This window comes from Bombyx mandarina, chromosome 02 (assembly GCF_030267445.1).
Source record: "Bombyx mandarina strain Sakado chromosome 02, ASM3026744v2".
Classification (NCBI taxonomy): domain Eukaryota; kingdom Metazoa; phylum Arthropoda; class Insecta; order Lepidoptera; family Bombycidae; genus Bombyx; species Bombyx mandarina.
The window spans coordinates 6,617,662-6,636,370 of NC_143209.1; the positions used below are offsets into that span (position 1 = coordinate 6,617,662).

Sequence of the window (18,709 nt, forward strand, 5' to 3'; positions counted from 1 at the left end):
TTCATAATAATTTATCTATGTACATATATTGTATAGCCAACCAGCCGTGGTTACCTCCTTATCTTTTTTAAATCAACGAAAGCAAAAAAATACAAGATTTAGTCCGTTACTTTCAATGAATTCTAATTAGAATTCAAATCACAAATGGAAAAAGAAAAACGTAACATGAAATATTAAATATTATTGTTTTTACATCGATATCATTTGTTTTGAATTCACGATGAACGAATAAGTTTTCCTACATCCCAACACTATTGTCACTTACGTCAAATCAACTCCGTTGTAGTCTGTGGAATCGCGCAAAATAATGAGCTGATTACACAATTAACAGTTAATTTATAATGGAAATACAAGTTAATGCGAATTCGTACGTTGTACCTCATGCCAGTAGTGAGTTGGATCGATAAGTTGACGCGCGAAAATGGGTGAATAAATTGTTCAAAAAAATTCCGTGTTTGTGTCACAACAAAAATGAATTTCTCGAAGAGAATGCGCAATAGAATTGTTTGGATCCCTGTAAGGAAATATCAGAATTTAGAATTGGCGGAATTTTCTGTTAATAACGAAGGTATGTGGATCAGGATCGCGGAATTAGTAAACCATGCAGGTCTAAAGCGTTATTATAAATGTAAAGTAGTCAATGACACAGGAGAATCGTGCGGAGCCAAACTGTGCGTTGTTATAGACAGTGACACGAAAGAAGTTACTTTATACAAATCCGATAAACACAATCATACAAACGAAAAAACAGAGATCGCTAAAATTAAAACACCAGTAAAGGAATTCATACGAAATTTACAAGCTCAAAACTTGAATGCAAAGGACATTTACAAGAGATTAATGGAGCGGAATGATTTAAAGATTCCCACTTACAATCAAGTGGTGCTGTATATTGATGTTTTGCAACGAGAGGTCAAGGATGTTGTTATTGACTTGAGAATGTTGGAGAATTGGCTACAAATACACTCTACCACACTGAAGGAGGAGCACAAAGCTTTTGTTATTTCACATCAAGTATTACACAACAAAAACACATTTTATGCTGTGATCTCAACAAAGCATCTCTTCAAATTGGCAGTCGATGCTGAAGTATATCATTTGGCTACGATGCAGAAATTAGCTTGGAGTAATCTTCCAGCTTTTGTTTTAGGGGCAACAGATAAGAAAGGAAAGTTTCATGCAATATGCATAATTTTATGTGGATCATTAAATTATTATACTTTTAAATTAATTTTTTTCAACATGAGGACAAAGGTTAAAGAATTATTTTGCAAAGAAATGAGGCCTGTTGTAATTGTATCTGATTCTGAGGCTGTTCAAGACGCATTTGCTGATGTCTTCCAGGTGAAAACTAGAACATGTTGGAGGTATGCACAGAAACAAATCGTCAATCAATTAAAATGGTCCATAAGATCACCGAGACAACTTATGAAGGACTTGAATTTACTAAGATCTGTGACCTGTCCAAGTATCTTTGATGCAGCTTCTGAACTTTTCTTAGAGAAATACGATCATTTAACAACATTCATAGCTTATTTTAAGGAGAAATGGTTGGTCAATGACCGTAAATGGTTCTTAGGGGCAGCTCGACCATCGATACAGACCAATTTTGCATTGCTCAAGTATATAAAACAGATAAAAGATACTTATGATGAGAAATTATGTTTGAGTTTACAGCTACCACAGTTTTTGGATGTTCTTATAAATGTCATAAATGAAATATCAACAAGGTATGCTGCTGATAAAGATATATTTGTGAAAACACCAGAAGTAACGAAAAAAGACTGGATCATTAGTAATGAATGGGTCAAAGGAGCTAAAACAAACATTTTGCTTGTTGATGATAACTACACACATTATGAAGTCACAAATGGAGTGCAGATAGATGATGATGATGATGACGATGACAATAAATGGGTCAGTTTTGATGTTTTTATCAAGAGACATTTTAGCGAGAGTCGTGTTTCAATACCGCTAAATAAACAGCTGTGGTATTTGAGTAAATGTAACTGCCCTACATTTTACAAAACATATAAATGCAAACACATTATCAGTTTATCAATGATGACACGGCCACAATTTAATGAAGACAGTATTGAGATGGAACATGATGTCAATATTTTATAATAAACTTATTTATTTATTTATATAATGAAACTTTTTTCAAGTGATAAAATAACAATTTTTTTATTAGAGTAATCATTGAAATTTTATAAATGAAACAATTGATTTTATATTTTCCATGATTAAAAATATACTTCAATTCATTTGGTTTACTTTAGAATATAACGGTAACTAAAAAGAGCCTAACCCTTTATTACAAAATTCAAATTCAAATTCAAAATTCAAAATCATTTATTTCAACTTAGATGTCAGTATGACACACTTGTTGAATGTCAAAATACAAATAACAATGTTAACTCTACCACCGGTTCCAAAAAAAGCCACAGTCCTGAGAAGAACCGGCGAAACAAACTCAGCGGGCTTTTTTTTGTTTTTTCTCAAATATTTTCTTTTTTTTAAATAAATAAAAATATTTACAATAAAGGAAAAGACAAATCAAAAAATACAATTAAAAACATACTTTATTATAGCGATAGTGAAAGCTGATGATCGATCTATCGCTGAGTTTGCGACAGCTTTCAATGTTGTCATCAAAACGATATTGGTTCGGTTGCCTCAAATTGGAAAGGTAAGAAAAATTGAATAAGTGGGTGCCACATGAATTGAATGATCGACAGCGTGACGAACGCATTAAGGTATGCCTTGCGTTGTTAAACAGTCACAGAAATGAAACAACCGCATTGTTACTTGCAATGGAAAATGGATTCTTTTTGATAATTATCGTAAGCGATCATAATGTTGGATACACCTTGATTTAGCACCTAGGCAATGCCCCAAACGAAAATTGACACCTACAAAGGTCACGGTAAGAGTTTGGGGGTCGAGTGCTAGTATAATTCATCACAGCCTCTTACCCAAATGTGACGAGCATTACTACGGATGTGTACTGTGAGGAACTGGACCAAACGATGGAGAAGCTCACAAATTTCCTGCCAGCCTTGGTTAATCTCTCGTCCCCCCGCTGCTCCTACACTACAACTTTTTTTTTCCTACCTAAGCTGATAGCCCTGAGAGGCTATATCAGCGTAACCTTAACTAGTAGGGGCTCAAACCTGACGACGTTGCTAACACGAACCCTAGCAAGGCAACTTCAATTCTAAAGGTGCGATATAAAATAAAAAAATAATTAAATTTCTGTATACTAAATAGCATCTTCATAAATAAAGACCTAATACTGGTGGTAGGACCTCTTGTGAGTCCGCGCGGGTAGGTACCACCACCTTGCCTATTTCTGCCGTGAAGCAGTAACGCGTTTCGGTTTGAAAGGTGGGGCAGCCGTTGTAACTATACTGAGACCTTAGAACTTATATCTCAAGGTGGTTGGCGCATTTTACGTTGTAGATGTCTATGGGCTCCAGTAACCACTTAACACCAAGTGGGCTTTGAGCTCGTCCACCAATCTAAGCAACAAAAATAAATTTTTCGTCCATCGTTCAAACGAAAATTATGTATAAAGCAGCAAAAACCGTGTAAAATGTGTAACGATAGAACAAAATCAGGTCATATCAGAATATGCACGGAGCGCGCAATTCAACAAATACCATTACGTACCTACTTACGGAATACGTATTTTTTTTTTTTCTATTTTTATATATCAATGCGAGATGTAAGTACTCCTGACACGTGCTGTTTACGATCCACGAATGACGTCACAATGGTAGAGTAACGCGCGCTAACTTCTCTTCCATACTGACGTTGGCTTTAAATTATAATATATTTTTTTTATTGCTTAGATGGGTGGACGAGCTCACAGCCCACCTGGTGTTAAGTGGTTACTGGAGCCCATAGACATCCACAACGTAAATGCGCCACCCACCTTGAGATATAACTTCTAAGGTCTCACGTAACTCTTACTCTCTAACGGTAGACAGCGGCTTGGCTCTGCCCCTGGCATTGCTGAAGTCCATGGGCGACGGTAACCACTCACCATCAGGTGGGCCGTATGCTCGTCTGGCTACAAGGGCAATAAAAAATAAAAAAATAAAAAAACGTATAGTTACAACGGCTGCCCTACCCTTCAAACCGAAACGCATTACTGCTTCACGGCAGAAATAGGCAGGATGGTGGTACCTACCCGCGCGGACTCACAAGAGGTCCTAACACCAGTAAAAATTTATACTATATAATTTAATTAATCAGTAACTAAATATTATTATCAATTTGGTTATTTTCACATTAGGGTATGCACCTACCACAGGATTCTCTACACGACCCTTGGTTGACTGGTAGAGAATGCCTCAGGCATTAAGTCCGCCATTGTAGTTCTGTGCATTAAGTTAAATAAAAAAATTAACTTTCCGATAAAATTGTAGCAGTTAAATTTCTCTGCATACTTTGTATTATACTAATATGGCTTCTGGTCGGACGGAGGAGACGCGATTTCTAGTTCTTCAAAACGAAATTGAAAAATCTTCATGCTCCTTTCACAGCGGTAGCGGCTTGTCTAAGTCCCTATTGTGGCAGTATTGACGTTAATGAGCAACGAAGATCACTCACCATTAGAAGAGCCGTATGCTCGTCTGTACAAGGCAATAAACTATATACTGGTGGTAGGAGTGAGTCCGCACGGGTAGGTACCAACACCCCGCCTATATCTGCCGTGAAGCAGCAATGCGTTTCGGTTTGAAGGGTGGGGCAGCCGTTGTAACTATACTGAGACTTTAGCACTTATATCTCATGGTGGGTGGCGCATTTACGTCGTAGATGTCTATGGGCTCCAGTAACCACTTAACACCAGGTGGGCTGTGAGCTCGTCCATCCATATAAGCAATAAAAAAACACACAGCCCGCTGAGTTTCTCGCCGGATCTTCTCAGTGGATCACGATTCTGATCCGGCGATAGATTCTGCGAAGCACTGGTCTTGTTAGGGCTAGTGTTAGCAAATTCTCTCAGGTTGAGCCGGTAAGGTCACCTGTCCCTCCGCGCGAAGCTAGGATAGCCTCTTAGGCTACCAGCGAATAGGTAGGAAAAAAAATAGAGATGCTGCGAATTAGAAAAAATTGTACACGCCCTCGGAGTTTTGAACACTGGCACAGTTGTATCGCTCGATGCCAGTACACTATACGCCTTACTCCATAGACAATAACGACCACACTCGTAAGATATCAATTTATGAGCAAAAAAAAGAAATTAGTTTACATTCAATGTCAGTAGTCTTTACCAGCAACGCCATCTATCGACACTTTACGACAACAATAGTTTCAGTAGATAAAAGATGGCGCTAGTTTTTGTGAAAACTACAAAAACGTTCTTCACATGTAACATTGATCTCAGACGATTTTAGTTTGAATTTGAACCATTGGTTCGTAATTGTATTGGTTGTTTTTAAATGTCTACCAACTTTATTAGTCTTGATAGGCGAGCTATTACTACAAACGTTAAATCCATATTTAGCATTAGGTAACAATTACCACTAGTGGCCTCGCAGTAGTTGAGATTCGACTATAATTAATTGCAATTGTAAGTTTAAACATTATTATGGTTCTGTTGTCAAACACTATTATATTTCGATAATATTATCACAGTATTCACCAAAACTGCACTATAGATCAATAATATTAATGACGAACAATATTAATCTATTTTCAATTCGACTACAGACTTAAAACAGTAACAAAAGTTTCCCAATTGACAGTAAACAAAGAGTATATTTTTATGTATGTGTAGTGTCAAATACATGGTAGTGTGTGTAATGTTTTCTTTATTGATTTAAAGTATCTTTTATGCATTATTTAAAAAAATAATAATAGCACTGTACACTTTTCTATATTCTCTATAAGTGTGGAAAAATACTCCTCCGTCCGCGCAATTTTCGTAAAAAGGGATACAAAGTTTTTGCTTCACGTATTAATATATAAAAGATAAGTTACATGATCTCTTGCTAAAACATGATACAATTATTTAGGTCTTTAGTTGGTATCTTCTAAAAGTGTCCTTTTTCATTTTTAAATTTTCTTGTATACTCATCGAAATCTACTCAGAAATTACGGTGAAGTCTACAACTATATTAAGTTTAACGTCGATTATCTATACATATAAATAAAATTGGAGTGTATGTTTGTAATATTGAAATAAACGCTTTTTACTACATGCATATGAATGTATATACGGTACATACACCAAAATAAGATTTTTTACAATTTTTGTCTGTCTGTTTGTTCCGGCTAATCTCTGGAACGGCGGGACCGATTTTGACGAGACTTTCACTGACAGGTAGCTGATAATATAAGAAGTAACTTAGGCTACTTTTTTTAGACTAGCTTCGCCCCGCGGCGTTACCCGCGGTACGACAATAGCCGCGTGTAACATCAGCTATCATTAATAAAATTTAGTGTTTCCGAAGCGAAGCGAGGGCTAGTCGCTAGTATATTACAATAATATCGCGTGTCCGTATTTACGAATGAATGCTAGGGAATCACGAACGCCGACCGTATTGGCTATTTTCACTTTTGTTAATTAGAAACTTTATACTTATTAGATATATCGATTTTTGTAATTCCAAACACTATTTTACTGGTGGTAGGACCTCTTGTGAGTCCGCGCGGGTAGGTACCACCGCCTTGCCTGTTTCTGCCGTGAAGCAGTAATGCGTTTCGATTTGAAGGGTGGGGCAGCCGTTGTAACTATACTGAGATCTTAGAACTTATATCTCAAGGTGGGTGGCGCATTTACGTTGTAGATGTCCATGGGCTCCAGTAACCATTTAACACCAGGTACCCACCTGGTGTTAAGTGGTGTGAGCTCGTCCATCCATCAAAGCAATAAATAAAAAATATTATATTTCAGTATTATCTTTCAATTCATTAAAAAATTGACGCAGCGGCCGCTTGGCAATGACAATAGCATTGTTGAATTTCTAGACTGACTGTGCTCGAGATTTTCTTAGCGTGAAATTAAGCAATTGCTTGGAAATATGTTTTTTAAATAAAAATCGTGTAACATGATCATAGCGCGATTCAGAAAACTAGTAACATCATTAATCGATTACTACAAAATTTCGACGACTTTATGTTGATAATAATATTTTTTTTTTTTTTTTTTATTATTGCTTAGATGGATGGACGAGCTCACAACCCAAATGGTGTTAAATGGTTACTGGCGCCCATAGACATCTACAACGTAAATGCGCCACCCACCTTGAGATATACGTTCTAAGGTCTCAAGTATGTATTAGTATTTATAAGAGGTGCCGGCTAAAAAGACGTGACATACTATGCATTAAAAAAACGCATTAGAATTCACAGCACACTTACGTTAAGCAATAATGTTTTGAATGCTGTTACTTAGAATATTATGCAAAGTTGAACGGGCGACATTATTTTTTTATATTCATACAAACTTTCTCTGTCGTTTGAAAATTATTTTTGGGCAAGTATCGAGAGGAAGTTGCATTGGCATAAGTCATATATGGGCAACAACCGGCCCGCGAGACATTTTAAAAAATCTCAATATTTTTTTAATATTGCAAATGTAATATTTTTTTAATTGGGTTTTTTTACTTTTTTACTTGCCCATAAATAATTTCACGCGGGACCCACGACAGTGGGTCCGTGGGTGGTAATTTGGAAATTTTAAATGAGTAGGAATGTCAGGAATATTAAGCTGATCCTTTGTTGGATACTGGGCCAAAGCGATTTAAGGGGCAACTGAATATAGTAGTGGTCAAATTCACTTAGAAGGGCACTGAGATGCCTTTTGGACGATTCTGATGCGACCTGTAGCTTGTTCAAGAATTCAGTGAGATCCTATTTAAACTGTTGGACGTCCACCAAAACAAGATCGCTCTGGCAAAAAATACCAGGACAACTACACCCTGTTGAAAGGACTCGATAACCGTTACAACCAAAAAAATATTTGCTTGGGTCGCTATAGGGTAAGAATCCTAACAATTATAACAGGATAATGTAAGATGTGTGATACCAAAGTACCGCCATTCCGTGGTACTAGATAAGTTATAAGGCGACATGGGAAGCCATGTTTATGGTCACTCAGTTCACCATCTACCCAGTAACAATTTAAGTATATTGTGTCCTTTAGGTGGTCCTTGAGCTGTCCTTGAGGCCACGACCCTCACTCAGCATTGAAGATTAACGACGCGATAAGGCAGATTCGTGTCCTAAGCTGTACTGTATGTAGGTCTTTTTCTTTCAAAAGAGAGCGCTCTGTACAGTTGTAAATTGCTTATCTTGTATCCCCTTAAACACCACCATAGACCAGTTTGTTTTAACTTACATTGTAATTAAAATTACAATTTATATATATACGTGAACAAAAACTTCTTATCCCTTTTTACGAAAATTGCGCGGACGGAGGAGTATGAATTTTTCCACACTTATAGAGAATATAGACAAGAAGTGCACAAAGCTAATATTTTTTTAAATAATGCATAAAAGATACATTAAATCAATAAAGTAAACATTACACACACTACATACCATGTGTTTGACGCACACACGCATGCATACTATTTATTGTCAAACTTTTCTTCTTGATGTCTGTTGTCAAATTGAGATTAAATATTATTTGTCTTTGTTAATATTTTTTATAGTGTAGTCTTGGCGAAATTTGTGATTATAGAAGTATAAAATACAATAATAGTGGTGTACAAACTTACAATTCCAATTAATTATAGTCGAATTTCGACTACTGCGGGACCACTAGTTTACATAAATCTGCGATCATTTTAGTCGTTTACGTTATAATGACTCACGATGCATAAAGGATGACACAAAATACCTAACGATCGTGACTAATGACAAATTAACGTATTCATTATAACATGTTGAATAATGTATTAAATGTTCCAGTTTTATTGTTTTCGAGTGTACTTACTTCTCTGTGCTCCTCCTGCCCTATTAAGCGCATAAGGAAAACATTATGAGCGATTAAAACGAATAATAGAATTTAGAATCGAATTTTAATATAATATTATAATTTGCGTAATTACTGGTGGTAGGACCTCTTGCGAGTCCGCGCGGGTAGGTACCAACGCCCTGCCTATTTCTGCCGTGAAGCAGTAATGCGTTTCGGTTTTAAGGGTAGGGCAGCCGTTGTAACTATACTGAGATCTTAGAACTTATATCTCAAGGTGGGTGGCGCATTTACGTTGTAGATGTCCATGGGCTCCAGTAACCACTTAACACCAGGTGGGCTGTGGGCTCGTCTAACCACCTAAGCAATAAAAAAAAAATGTAATTTTGAATGAATTATTTAATATTTTGAATAATAGAATTAATAATAGAATTTAAAATGAATTAAGAATTTATAATAGAATTTTAATATAATATTATGTAATTTTGAATGAACTATTTATATAATATTTTATGTAATTTTATTTAATTTTTATTATCAAATATTCCTTCAGACTTTTGAATTGTGACGAATTTATCGATTCGGGATTCAATTTTATCGATTTCGAGAATCGCTATGAAAATCAAGAGTTGATAAAAACAATTATAATTTGATACGAATAATTTTATTCTACCATGACTGTATGCAATCGAGTTTTCTTTTAACCTTTTCAGGAATATTGGCATGTGTACGTTTGTTTTTACTTTTATTTAATTATTATTCATCTATATATTAATACGTGAAGCAAAAACTTTGTATCCCTTTTTACGAAAAATGCGCGGACGGAGGAGTATGAAATTTTCCACACTTATAGAGAATATAGAGAAGAAGTGCACAATGCTAATATTTTTTTAAAATAATGCATAAAAGATACATTAAATCAATAAAGAAAACATTACACACACTACATACCATGTATTTGACGCACACACGCATGCATACTATTTATTGTCAAACTTTTGTTCTTCACGTCTGTAGTCAAGTTGAGAATAGATTAAATATTGTTTGTCTTTATTAATATTTTTTTTTAGAGTAGCCTTGGCGAAATTTGTGATTATAGAAGTATAAAATACAATCATAACATTGTACAAACTTACAATTCCAATTAATTATAGTCGAATTTCGACTACTGCAGGACCTCTAGTATATTTAATTCTACGCTAAAAGGTCACATATGTGTACATATTTTTATTAATGAATACTCACTATAATATTTCTTATATTTTTTTACCTACTAAATTGATTTCGCCATAAATTGAAAAAATCGAAAAAAGGAACGCACGTTTTTTTAAAAAACTCGTCCCTGAAAAGGTTAGAGTTGAAATGGATATCAACCTTATCCACTGAATACCAAGCTAGGGCCAACGTATTCACTGCGATAGTGTGACCAGCTACCGGTAAGATTATAAACAAGTGCAAACAAAGTTTTTCTGAGCCGATAAACACGTGTTACATATTCGTGTAAGCGGGTGCCGTCAGCCAAGCAAATCTGCTCCTATTTCCATTTTTTTTGTTTTTTTTTTTTGTTTTTACTAACAATCACGCCACGTTAACTGGTCCCGTGATAAGTTCGTAAAGAACTTGTGTTACAGGTACCAGATATCGGAAATAAATGTAAGATTTTTATTATGCACATACATATATTTAATTTACATCCATACCCCTGGAAAAGACATTTATATTTATCATACAAATATCTTCCCTTGGCGGGATTCGAACCCGCGACCCCCTAGTGTAGTGACCATGTCACTTACCACTACACCAGACGGACGTTAAACGACGTTAAACATTGATGAATGAACGAGCTTATTGCCCATCTGATTTTAAGCAAAACGTGAATGCTCCTATTCTTCCCGTCCCTCAGAAACTCGCGTCCAAACCTCGAATGAGACAGAAGTCAAAAAAGAGGTACACTCACGCGTCCTACCACTGTGTGATGTCAGACTAGAGGTCGTCTTACGACCTTTGGATTTCTCGGTCGACGGTTTGTTTATTGCCCCTGTAGGCAGACGAGCATACGACCCACATGATGGTGAGTGGTTACCATCGCCCATGGACTTCAGGAATTCCAGGGGCAGAGCAAAGCCGCTGCCTTTTTTATTTTTATTTTTATTGCCCAAGCAGGCAGACGAGTACACGGCCCACTTGATGGTAAGTGGTTACCGTCGCTCATGGACGTTAGCAATGCCAGGGGCAGAGCTAAGCCGCTGCCTACCGCTTAATACTCTCCACAAGCCTCGTTTGAAGAAGGCTTTTTTTGCCGAGTTTTCCTCTTTATAGGCAAAATACCGCATTGGCAGTTCGTAAAACCTCACTTCAATCCACGGGGAGACTCGCCCTCTTGGTCAGAAAGTTATTATTGCAGCAGCGATTTTAAATCGCTTTCATCATCATCAGCCCACAGTCGCCCACTGCTGGACATAGGCCTCTATCAATCCACAACACTGCGCCCGGTGTTTGGCACTCCTCATACACCTCTTCCTTTCTTTCGGAGGTCATCACACCACCTACCCAGGGAGCGTCTCACGTGCTAAATCGCTTTACTTGTTACCGACTTCTATTTACTGTTTGCTTTTTATTTTATTCGTGACTGAATCCGACTGTCGATATCATTGTTAATGACACAATCAAAAGTTGTATTCCAATGACTACTCACGCTTCACAATAAGGCAGCTTCCCGTAGCCCTTGTACGTTCTCATGTTCAAGGTCATACTGCACTCTTGGCATTTGAAGCAGCCCTTGTGCCAAACCTGGAAAAGGAAAAAGGTATATTAAAAAATCAATTGTTTGTGATGTAGTGCAGGGTGCTTTTCACATTCGAAGTCGTCGTGGCCTAAAGGATAAAGACGTCCGGTGCGTTCGTATTGAGCGATGCAACCGGTGTTCGAAACTCGCTGGCATAAATGTTCACGATTGACTTCCACGGTGAAGGAATAACATTTGCGTAATTACTGGTGATAGGACCCCTTGTGAGTCCGCGCGGATAGGTACCACCGCCCTGCCTATTTCTGCCGTGAAGCAGCAATGCGTTTCGGTTTGAAGGGCGGGGCAGCCGTTGTAACTATACTGAGACCTTAGAACTGATATCTCAAGTTGAGTGGCGCATTTACGTCGTAGATATCTATGGGCTCCAGTAACCATTTAACACCTGGGCTGTAAGCTCGTCCACCCACCCATCTAAGCAATAAAAAAAAAACTTTTTTTTTTTATGGAGTGTGCGCGGAGCGATGATTTGAGACAACAATTCTTTGCATAATATACAGATTTTCGACAAGTTGGAGGTGTAAATTACGTATTACCCTTTCCGGAATTCGAAATGGCTAAGTCACTTTATGAAATAGTTTTGGTGGGCCTTCGGAGACAATAACAGTTTTCTTTATTTTTTTATGTAATTAGTCTCCTTAAATCACTACATATTATAAAACAAAGTCGCTTTCTCTGTCCCTATATCTGTCTGTCGCCATGTATGCTTAAATCTATATATTAAGACGTGAAGAAAAAACTTTGTATCCCTTTTTACGAAATTTGCGAGGACGGAGGAGTATGAAATTTTCCACACTTATAGAGAATATAGAGAAGAAGTGCACAATGCTAATTTTTTTTTTTTAAATAATTCGTAAAAGAACATTATATCAATAATGAAAACATTACACACACTACATACAATGGATTTGACGCACACACGCATGCATACTATTTAATTTCAAACTTTTGTTCTTGTCGTCTGTTATCAAATTCAGATTAAATATTGTTTGTTTTTGCAAATATTTTTTATAGTGTAGCCTTGGCGAAATTTGTGATTATAAAAGTATAAAATACAATCCTTATAGTGTACAAACTAATAATTCCAATTAATTATAGTCGAATTTCGACTACTGCAGGACCTCTAGTCTTTAAAACTACGCAACGGATTTTGATGCGATTTTTTTTAATAGATAGAGTGATTGAAGAGGAATGTTTATATGCATAATAACATCCATTAAATAGTGGAGAAATCAATGATAAATTACAGTTTCCGAAGCGAAGCGAGGGCGGATCGCTAGTAAAGATTTTAAAAAAACAATTAAAAAAAAAAATGCCGCTTTCTATAATATTGATTTCCGTTTGATTCACGCATGAATGCCACGGGGTAATTAAGTTAATTTTTTTCACAGGCTTCTAATTACTGCATCATTATGAAATTTGGCAATAGTGTGTAGTTTTAATAGCCTTACATCAACATTCAATACGTGTATTAGCAATCTGGACTATTGCTAAACTTGGAAGGTGGATAGCTGAAAGATTCCTGTGCTGACGAGTTCATGATTCAACAATCATATGAGACAGTCCGATCCCCGCCTCCAGATATCTAAATAAACAAACTAATCTATACTAATATTATAAAGCTGAAGAGTTTGTTTGTTTGAACGCGCTAATCTCAGGAACTACTGGTCAGATTTGAAAAATTATTTCAGTTTTAGATAGCCCATTTATCGAGGAAGGCTATAGGCTATAACATCACGCTAAGACCAATACAAGCGCAGCACCAATAAAGAATGTTTCAAAATCGGAGTATTTTTCCCTTTTGTGAGCTTCCGCTGCGTGCGTTGCAGAAATGGTTAAAGTTTCGCTAAAATAATGTATGACAGAATTGCTCCCCTTTAAAAGATTAAAAAAAAAGTCTGCGACAGCATATGTCTATATGTTAAGGTTGGCTCACTATAACGTTTTTTATGCTAACCAAATTTGTTCTAAAATAAAGCATTATTTGTGAACTATTTCACGCGGACGAAGTCGCGGGCAAAAGCTAGTAAGTAATAATCGTAAAAATAAAAATAAATAAATCCTTTATTCTAGAGCGGATCTTGGATCTTAAATAGCATTCTCTTGGTAGCAAGCACGCGTGGAGTACACTTCGTGTTGCGTGGTCGGAAACCCGGTACAGCAGTGGAATGAAAGGTTCTTTCTCAGGATTCAAACTATTTCCATGCCAAATTCCTCCAAAGCCGGTGCAATGTTCGGGCATGAAAATGCAACAAATAGGATAAATTTCTAATGTCTAAATAAACAAACTGATAAGTAAGTAGTTTTTACGGGTGGTAGGATCTCTTGTAATTCCGCACGGGCAGGTACCACCACACTGCCTATTTCTGCTGTGAAGCAGTAATCCGTTTCGGTTTGAAGGGCGGGGCAGCCGTTGTAACTATACTTGAGATCTTAGAACTTATATCTCAAGGTGGGTGGCGCATTTACGTTTTAGATGTCTATGGGCTCCAGTAACCGCTTAACACTAGGCGGGCTGTGAGCTCGTCCACCCACCTAAGCAATAAAAAAATAAAAAAGTAATAATCGTAAAGAAAATAAATAAACTCTTTAATTCAGAGCGGATCGTGGATCTTAAATAGCTTTCCTTTAGTAGCAAACACTCGTGGAGTACACTTCGTCTTGCGTGGGCGGGAACCAGGCACAGCAATGGAATGACAAGCTCTTTCTCAGGATTCAAAAACAATTTCCATGCCAAATTCCTCCAGTCGGTTCATTGGTTTGGGCATAAAAATGTAACAAATAGAATGAATTTCTATGTTGTTGTCTGGTTGTACACATGTTGTTGTGAATATTGTAGATTCCTCTTTTTGTCGGCTCCCTCCTATCGCTACACAGACTGTTTTAGTCCTTGATATTTGATCCAATATCGTCCCTATGGTCTCAAGGAAGTAATTAATAAAAGTCACATTTAAAAAATGAAGATAACAAGAGTGCGCCCGTTTGTGTGTGTGTGTGTGTGTGTGTAGTTTGTTAATATGTTGTACACATATGTTCATATCAATGACTAATAATGAAATTAATTCGTATCTCGAGTTAAGTGCAGCTTATGTGAGGACAACGAAATAACGAGATGAATGCCATGTTATTTTGTACTACTAATCAAATTCCGAAGTGCTGGATTTACAGTTTAAAAAAATTGAAGTTCATCCACGAAGGTCCGCCATCTTTGTCTTAGGGCGTTCGTTTTTATTAAGAATCTACCAAACCTACTTTACGGCAAACAAGCGAGCGAACTGAGCCATAGACACAGCCCCATGAATTTCTCATCGGTTTTTTTTATTTATTGCTTAGATGGTTGGACTATCTCACAGCCCACCTGGTGTTAAGTGGTTACTGGAGCCCATAGACATCCACAACGTAAATGCGCCACCCACCTTGAGATACAAGTTCTAAGGTCTCAAGTATAGTTACAACGGCTGCCCCACCCTTCAAACCGAACGCATTACTGCTTCACGGCAGAAATAGGCAGGGTGGTGGTACCCACCCGCGCGGACTCACGAGAGGTCGTACCACCAGTAATATAATCTTCTCCAATAATCAATAATCTTCTCAGTGGGTCGCGATTCCTATCCTATAGTAGATTCTGCAAAGCACTACTCTTGTTAGGGCTGGTAATAGCAAAATTGTCTCAGGTTCAGCCGCTGAGTTCACCTATCCAGCCGCGCGTAGCTATATATCCCTTAGGCAACGTCCAAAATAATAAAACAAAAATAATGAACAAGAGATTGAGCTGTAAAAGTATTCAACTATGTCCAATCGCGGAAGCCGAATAAAATGCTATTGTTACCACTGTTATAAGACCTCAGGGATTAAGTGACGAAACCAAAGCGGAAGACATATTTTGGTTGCAAACAAAAGTCAATGGTCAATGTACATGAACGCCACTGTACACAACGAGACGGGAGACTATGAATTACACTGTAATTCAAGCTATACTAGACTTCAAACTGGCACTAAAAGTACCTACCATTTGTAGAATGATTACACCAGATTAGTAACCGCTTATCAATCCGCTACGGATCCGCTAAAACAAGTATCAGCATCGGGATTCAGTTACACCTCTTGAAAAGGTCAAGTTATTGACCTTTGACACAGAAATCAATTTCATTGGCATTGATTATCGCATAACCAATTTGACATTACAACATTAATCCATCGAAAACTGGACCAGTGATCGCGATGTATATGTATTTATGTATACTATCAAAATCTTACGTAAAATCACACATTTACATTGTGAAGTGAAAGTTAGTTCGCAATATGCAACCGTGTGTATACTGGTCACAAAAAGCTAAGTTCCCGTTGCAAAGGTTGAACGAGCGATGCGTATTAGCGTACTATGTCTAATTCGACGTAAATTTTGGCCCCATATGACGTCACACACAGCTAAATCGGGCTCAGCGGGACTCTGTTAAACATTATATTTTGAATAATTGCAGATGTGCTATACTTTAAATTGCCGCATTAATGTTCTTAAATAGATTCCGGATAGGATAGTCATTACGCAATGCAATTTGAAATTCAGATATCGGGGAAACTTTTGTCAATTCACTCCAGTACGCGTTTAAGACCGTCTAGAATCTAGACCGCAAATTTATGGGTTCGTCAACGCAATATATACACATGTAGCCTTATGCTGAACACATGCCGAAGAAGTTTGTCGTAGAAACTAAACAAACAGCAGCCAGACACGTAGCACCGAAGCTGCGACGAAGGTTGTTCGTGCCGATCTTCAACCTTTAATTGCGAAAAAAAAAAAGAAATATACCTATTGTAAAAAAATTAGAATTTCAGGCGTGACCAAATCCTTTATAGAACATAACGATTGTTGCTTAATTAGAGTTCACAGTGTGCGGTGTGAAGTGGAGCAGTGGGTTACGTGATAGGGTTGTCAAAATCGAAACGAATGAATGTGCATTTATAAAATAGAATACGTTTTTTTTTTTGCCCTTGTAGGCAGACGAGCATACGGCCCACCTGATGGTGAGTGGTTACCGTCGCCCATGGACTTCAGCAATGCCAGGGGCAGAGCCAAGCCGCTGCCTAAAACGAAGTATTTCTTTTCTGGGATTGGACACGAGACTGAGAGCGGTACTTCACTGTGACACTGACCGATACAAGTGGCTACAGATCACACGAAAAGGTCTTAGGCGGGAGCATCGCCGCGCCGTGCCCAACAATGAGCAATCGATTGGAGGAAGATATCTTATCTTATATATTATATATTATCTATATATATAAAAATGAATTGCTGTTCGTTAGTCTCGCTAAAACTCGAGAACGGCTGGACCGATTTGGCTAATTTTGGTCTTGAATTATTTGTGAAGTTCAGAGAAGGTTTAAAAGGAAGATAAATATGAAAATGCTCGGAATTAAATAAAAATAACGACTTTGGTTTTCCTTTGATGTGTCCCCCGTCGGACGGATTCCTTTTGTTTGTTTTATGTTTATTTTATACAAAAGTTTAGGTATTTTATTTCATTTTATCGATTGAGGCACTACGAAGTCTGCCGGGTCAGCTAGTTTTTTATAAAAACCATGGACAAGTCACCCAGTCAGATGCTCGTGTGTTATCTGACCCCAATACAGGCCAACTTCCTATAACACTAGAAAGGTTCCTACAACATCCCGTTTTCTGCGAAAACGTGTTATATGACACTAGAACCCAGTACAGAGGATTTTTTCTGAATGAAACATCTAAAATAAGCCTGTATGTTTTTTTTTTACCTATTAAACATAAACAAATAAGCAGTAAAATTTCGGTTACTCCTATATATTCTGTGTTCAAGGTCAATAATGTAATTTTCTAAATGATTTTGAATAAAAATCTCGTTATCGCGTTGTAGAGATACCGTGTTATGATGAGAGGGTTTTGGGGAATTTATCTTTTCGTGTTAAGAGTGGAATCGTGTTGTAAAATACCGTGTTATAGGAGGAACAAAATGTTCATCAAACGAATGTCCAGCAGTCAGGGACGCTAATACTGCGCCACCCATTTTTAAATATATTTTTTTGCCTATTCTATTGACCTAATTTTGACCCCAAAAGCTAGATTCGCCGATGGGATTTTGCTAACACTAGCCCTAGCAAGAGCAGTGCTTCGGAGAATCTACCACCGGATTGGAAAAGCTGCGCCACTAAGTCCGTCAGTTTAATCCATACATACATATACAATATGTTTATATATTTAGCACTACGGCGTTTGGTTGCTCTTATTCACGTCACATGTGTTTCCGGTCTTCATAATGCGGCTATGTCCTAATTAAGAGAACGGCTGCGTTTGGAAAATTTAATATTAGTTTGATTTAGTAATTAACTTTTCATATCGTCTTTATTATATACTGGCCTCGGTCCACGGCTTCGCTCACATGACATTGCTTCTATTTGAAGTGAAAGAAGGACGAAATCAATATTTTTCTGTTATGACAATAAGAAGTCGTACCTTGTGGGAATATGACGTTTTTTTTTTTCTTCGGATGTGGCCATTGTCGGTCTTCTGATCTAAATTTAATAATAAAAAAATAAGTATATCAATCCTTTGCTTCGTTTTGCCGTGAAAACTAGACGAAATCAAGTATTTTTTTCTAAAGACATCAAAATATGGTTTCTCTTGGGAATTAAATATTTTTATGGGTTAAAAAGTAGCCCATGTGTTTATGTAAAAAGTAGCCTCCGGACCTAACACTATTACTTTAAAAAAAAACATGTCAATAAGTTGCTTCGTTTTAATTTGAAAATACAAACAAACATGAAAAAAAAAACTTTCACATTTATAATATTAGTATCGTAGTATGGATAAATACATGTACTTTTATGAAAAAATTATAATAATCTTATTAGTATTATAAAATATGTGAACGTGTGTTTATTTGTTTGTTTGTCCTTATTTCAAGTCAAATAATATTATAGTGTTCGTGTAATCAGCAGCT

General features: G+C 37.0%; 2 protein-coding genes across 2 annotated transcripts in view; one reads left to right on the forward strand and one right to left on the reverse strand.

Annotated features, from left to right (window-relative positions):
• Positions 1–18,709, reverse strand: part of lasp (LIM and SH3 domain protein Lasp) — a 40,213-nt gene that overhangs the window by 13,671 nt on the left and 7,833 nt on the right. The window contains exon 2 of the mRNA XM_089733860.1: positions 11,631–11,725. Coding sequence (XP_089589986.1) covers positions 11,631–11,725 — 95 coding nt within the window. The remainder of the gene's footprint in view (positions 1–11,630; positions 11,726–18,709) is intronic.
• LOC114245647 (uncharacterized) lies at positions 253–2,263 on the forward strand. Its single transcript, XM_028177887.2, has one exon. The coding sequence runs from the start codon at positions 472–474 to the stop codon at positions 2,125–2,127; it is 1,656 nt and encodes a 551-aa protein (XP_028033688.2). The 5' UTR covers positions 253–471; the 3' UTR covers positions 2,128–2,263.

What these genes read in the sequence shown, in the direction of transcription:
- LOC114245647 (XM_028177887.2), top strand. Translation starts at nt 472, where the DNA reads ATGAATTTCTCGAAGAGAATGCGCAATAGAATTGTTTGGATCCCTGTA.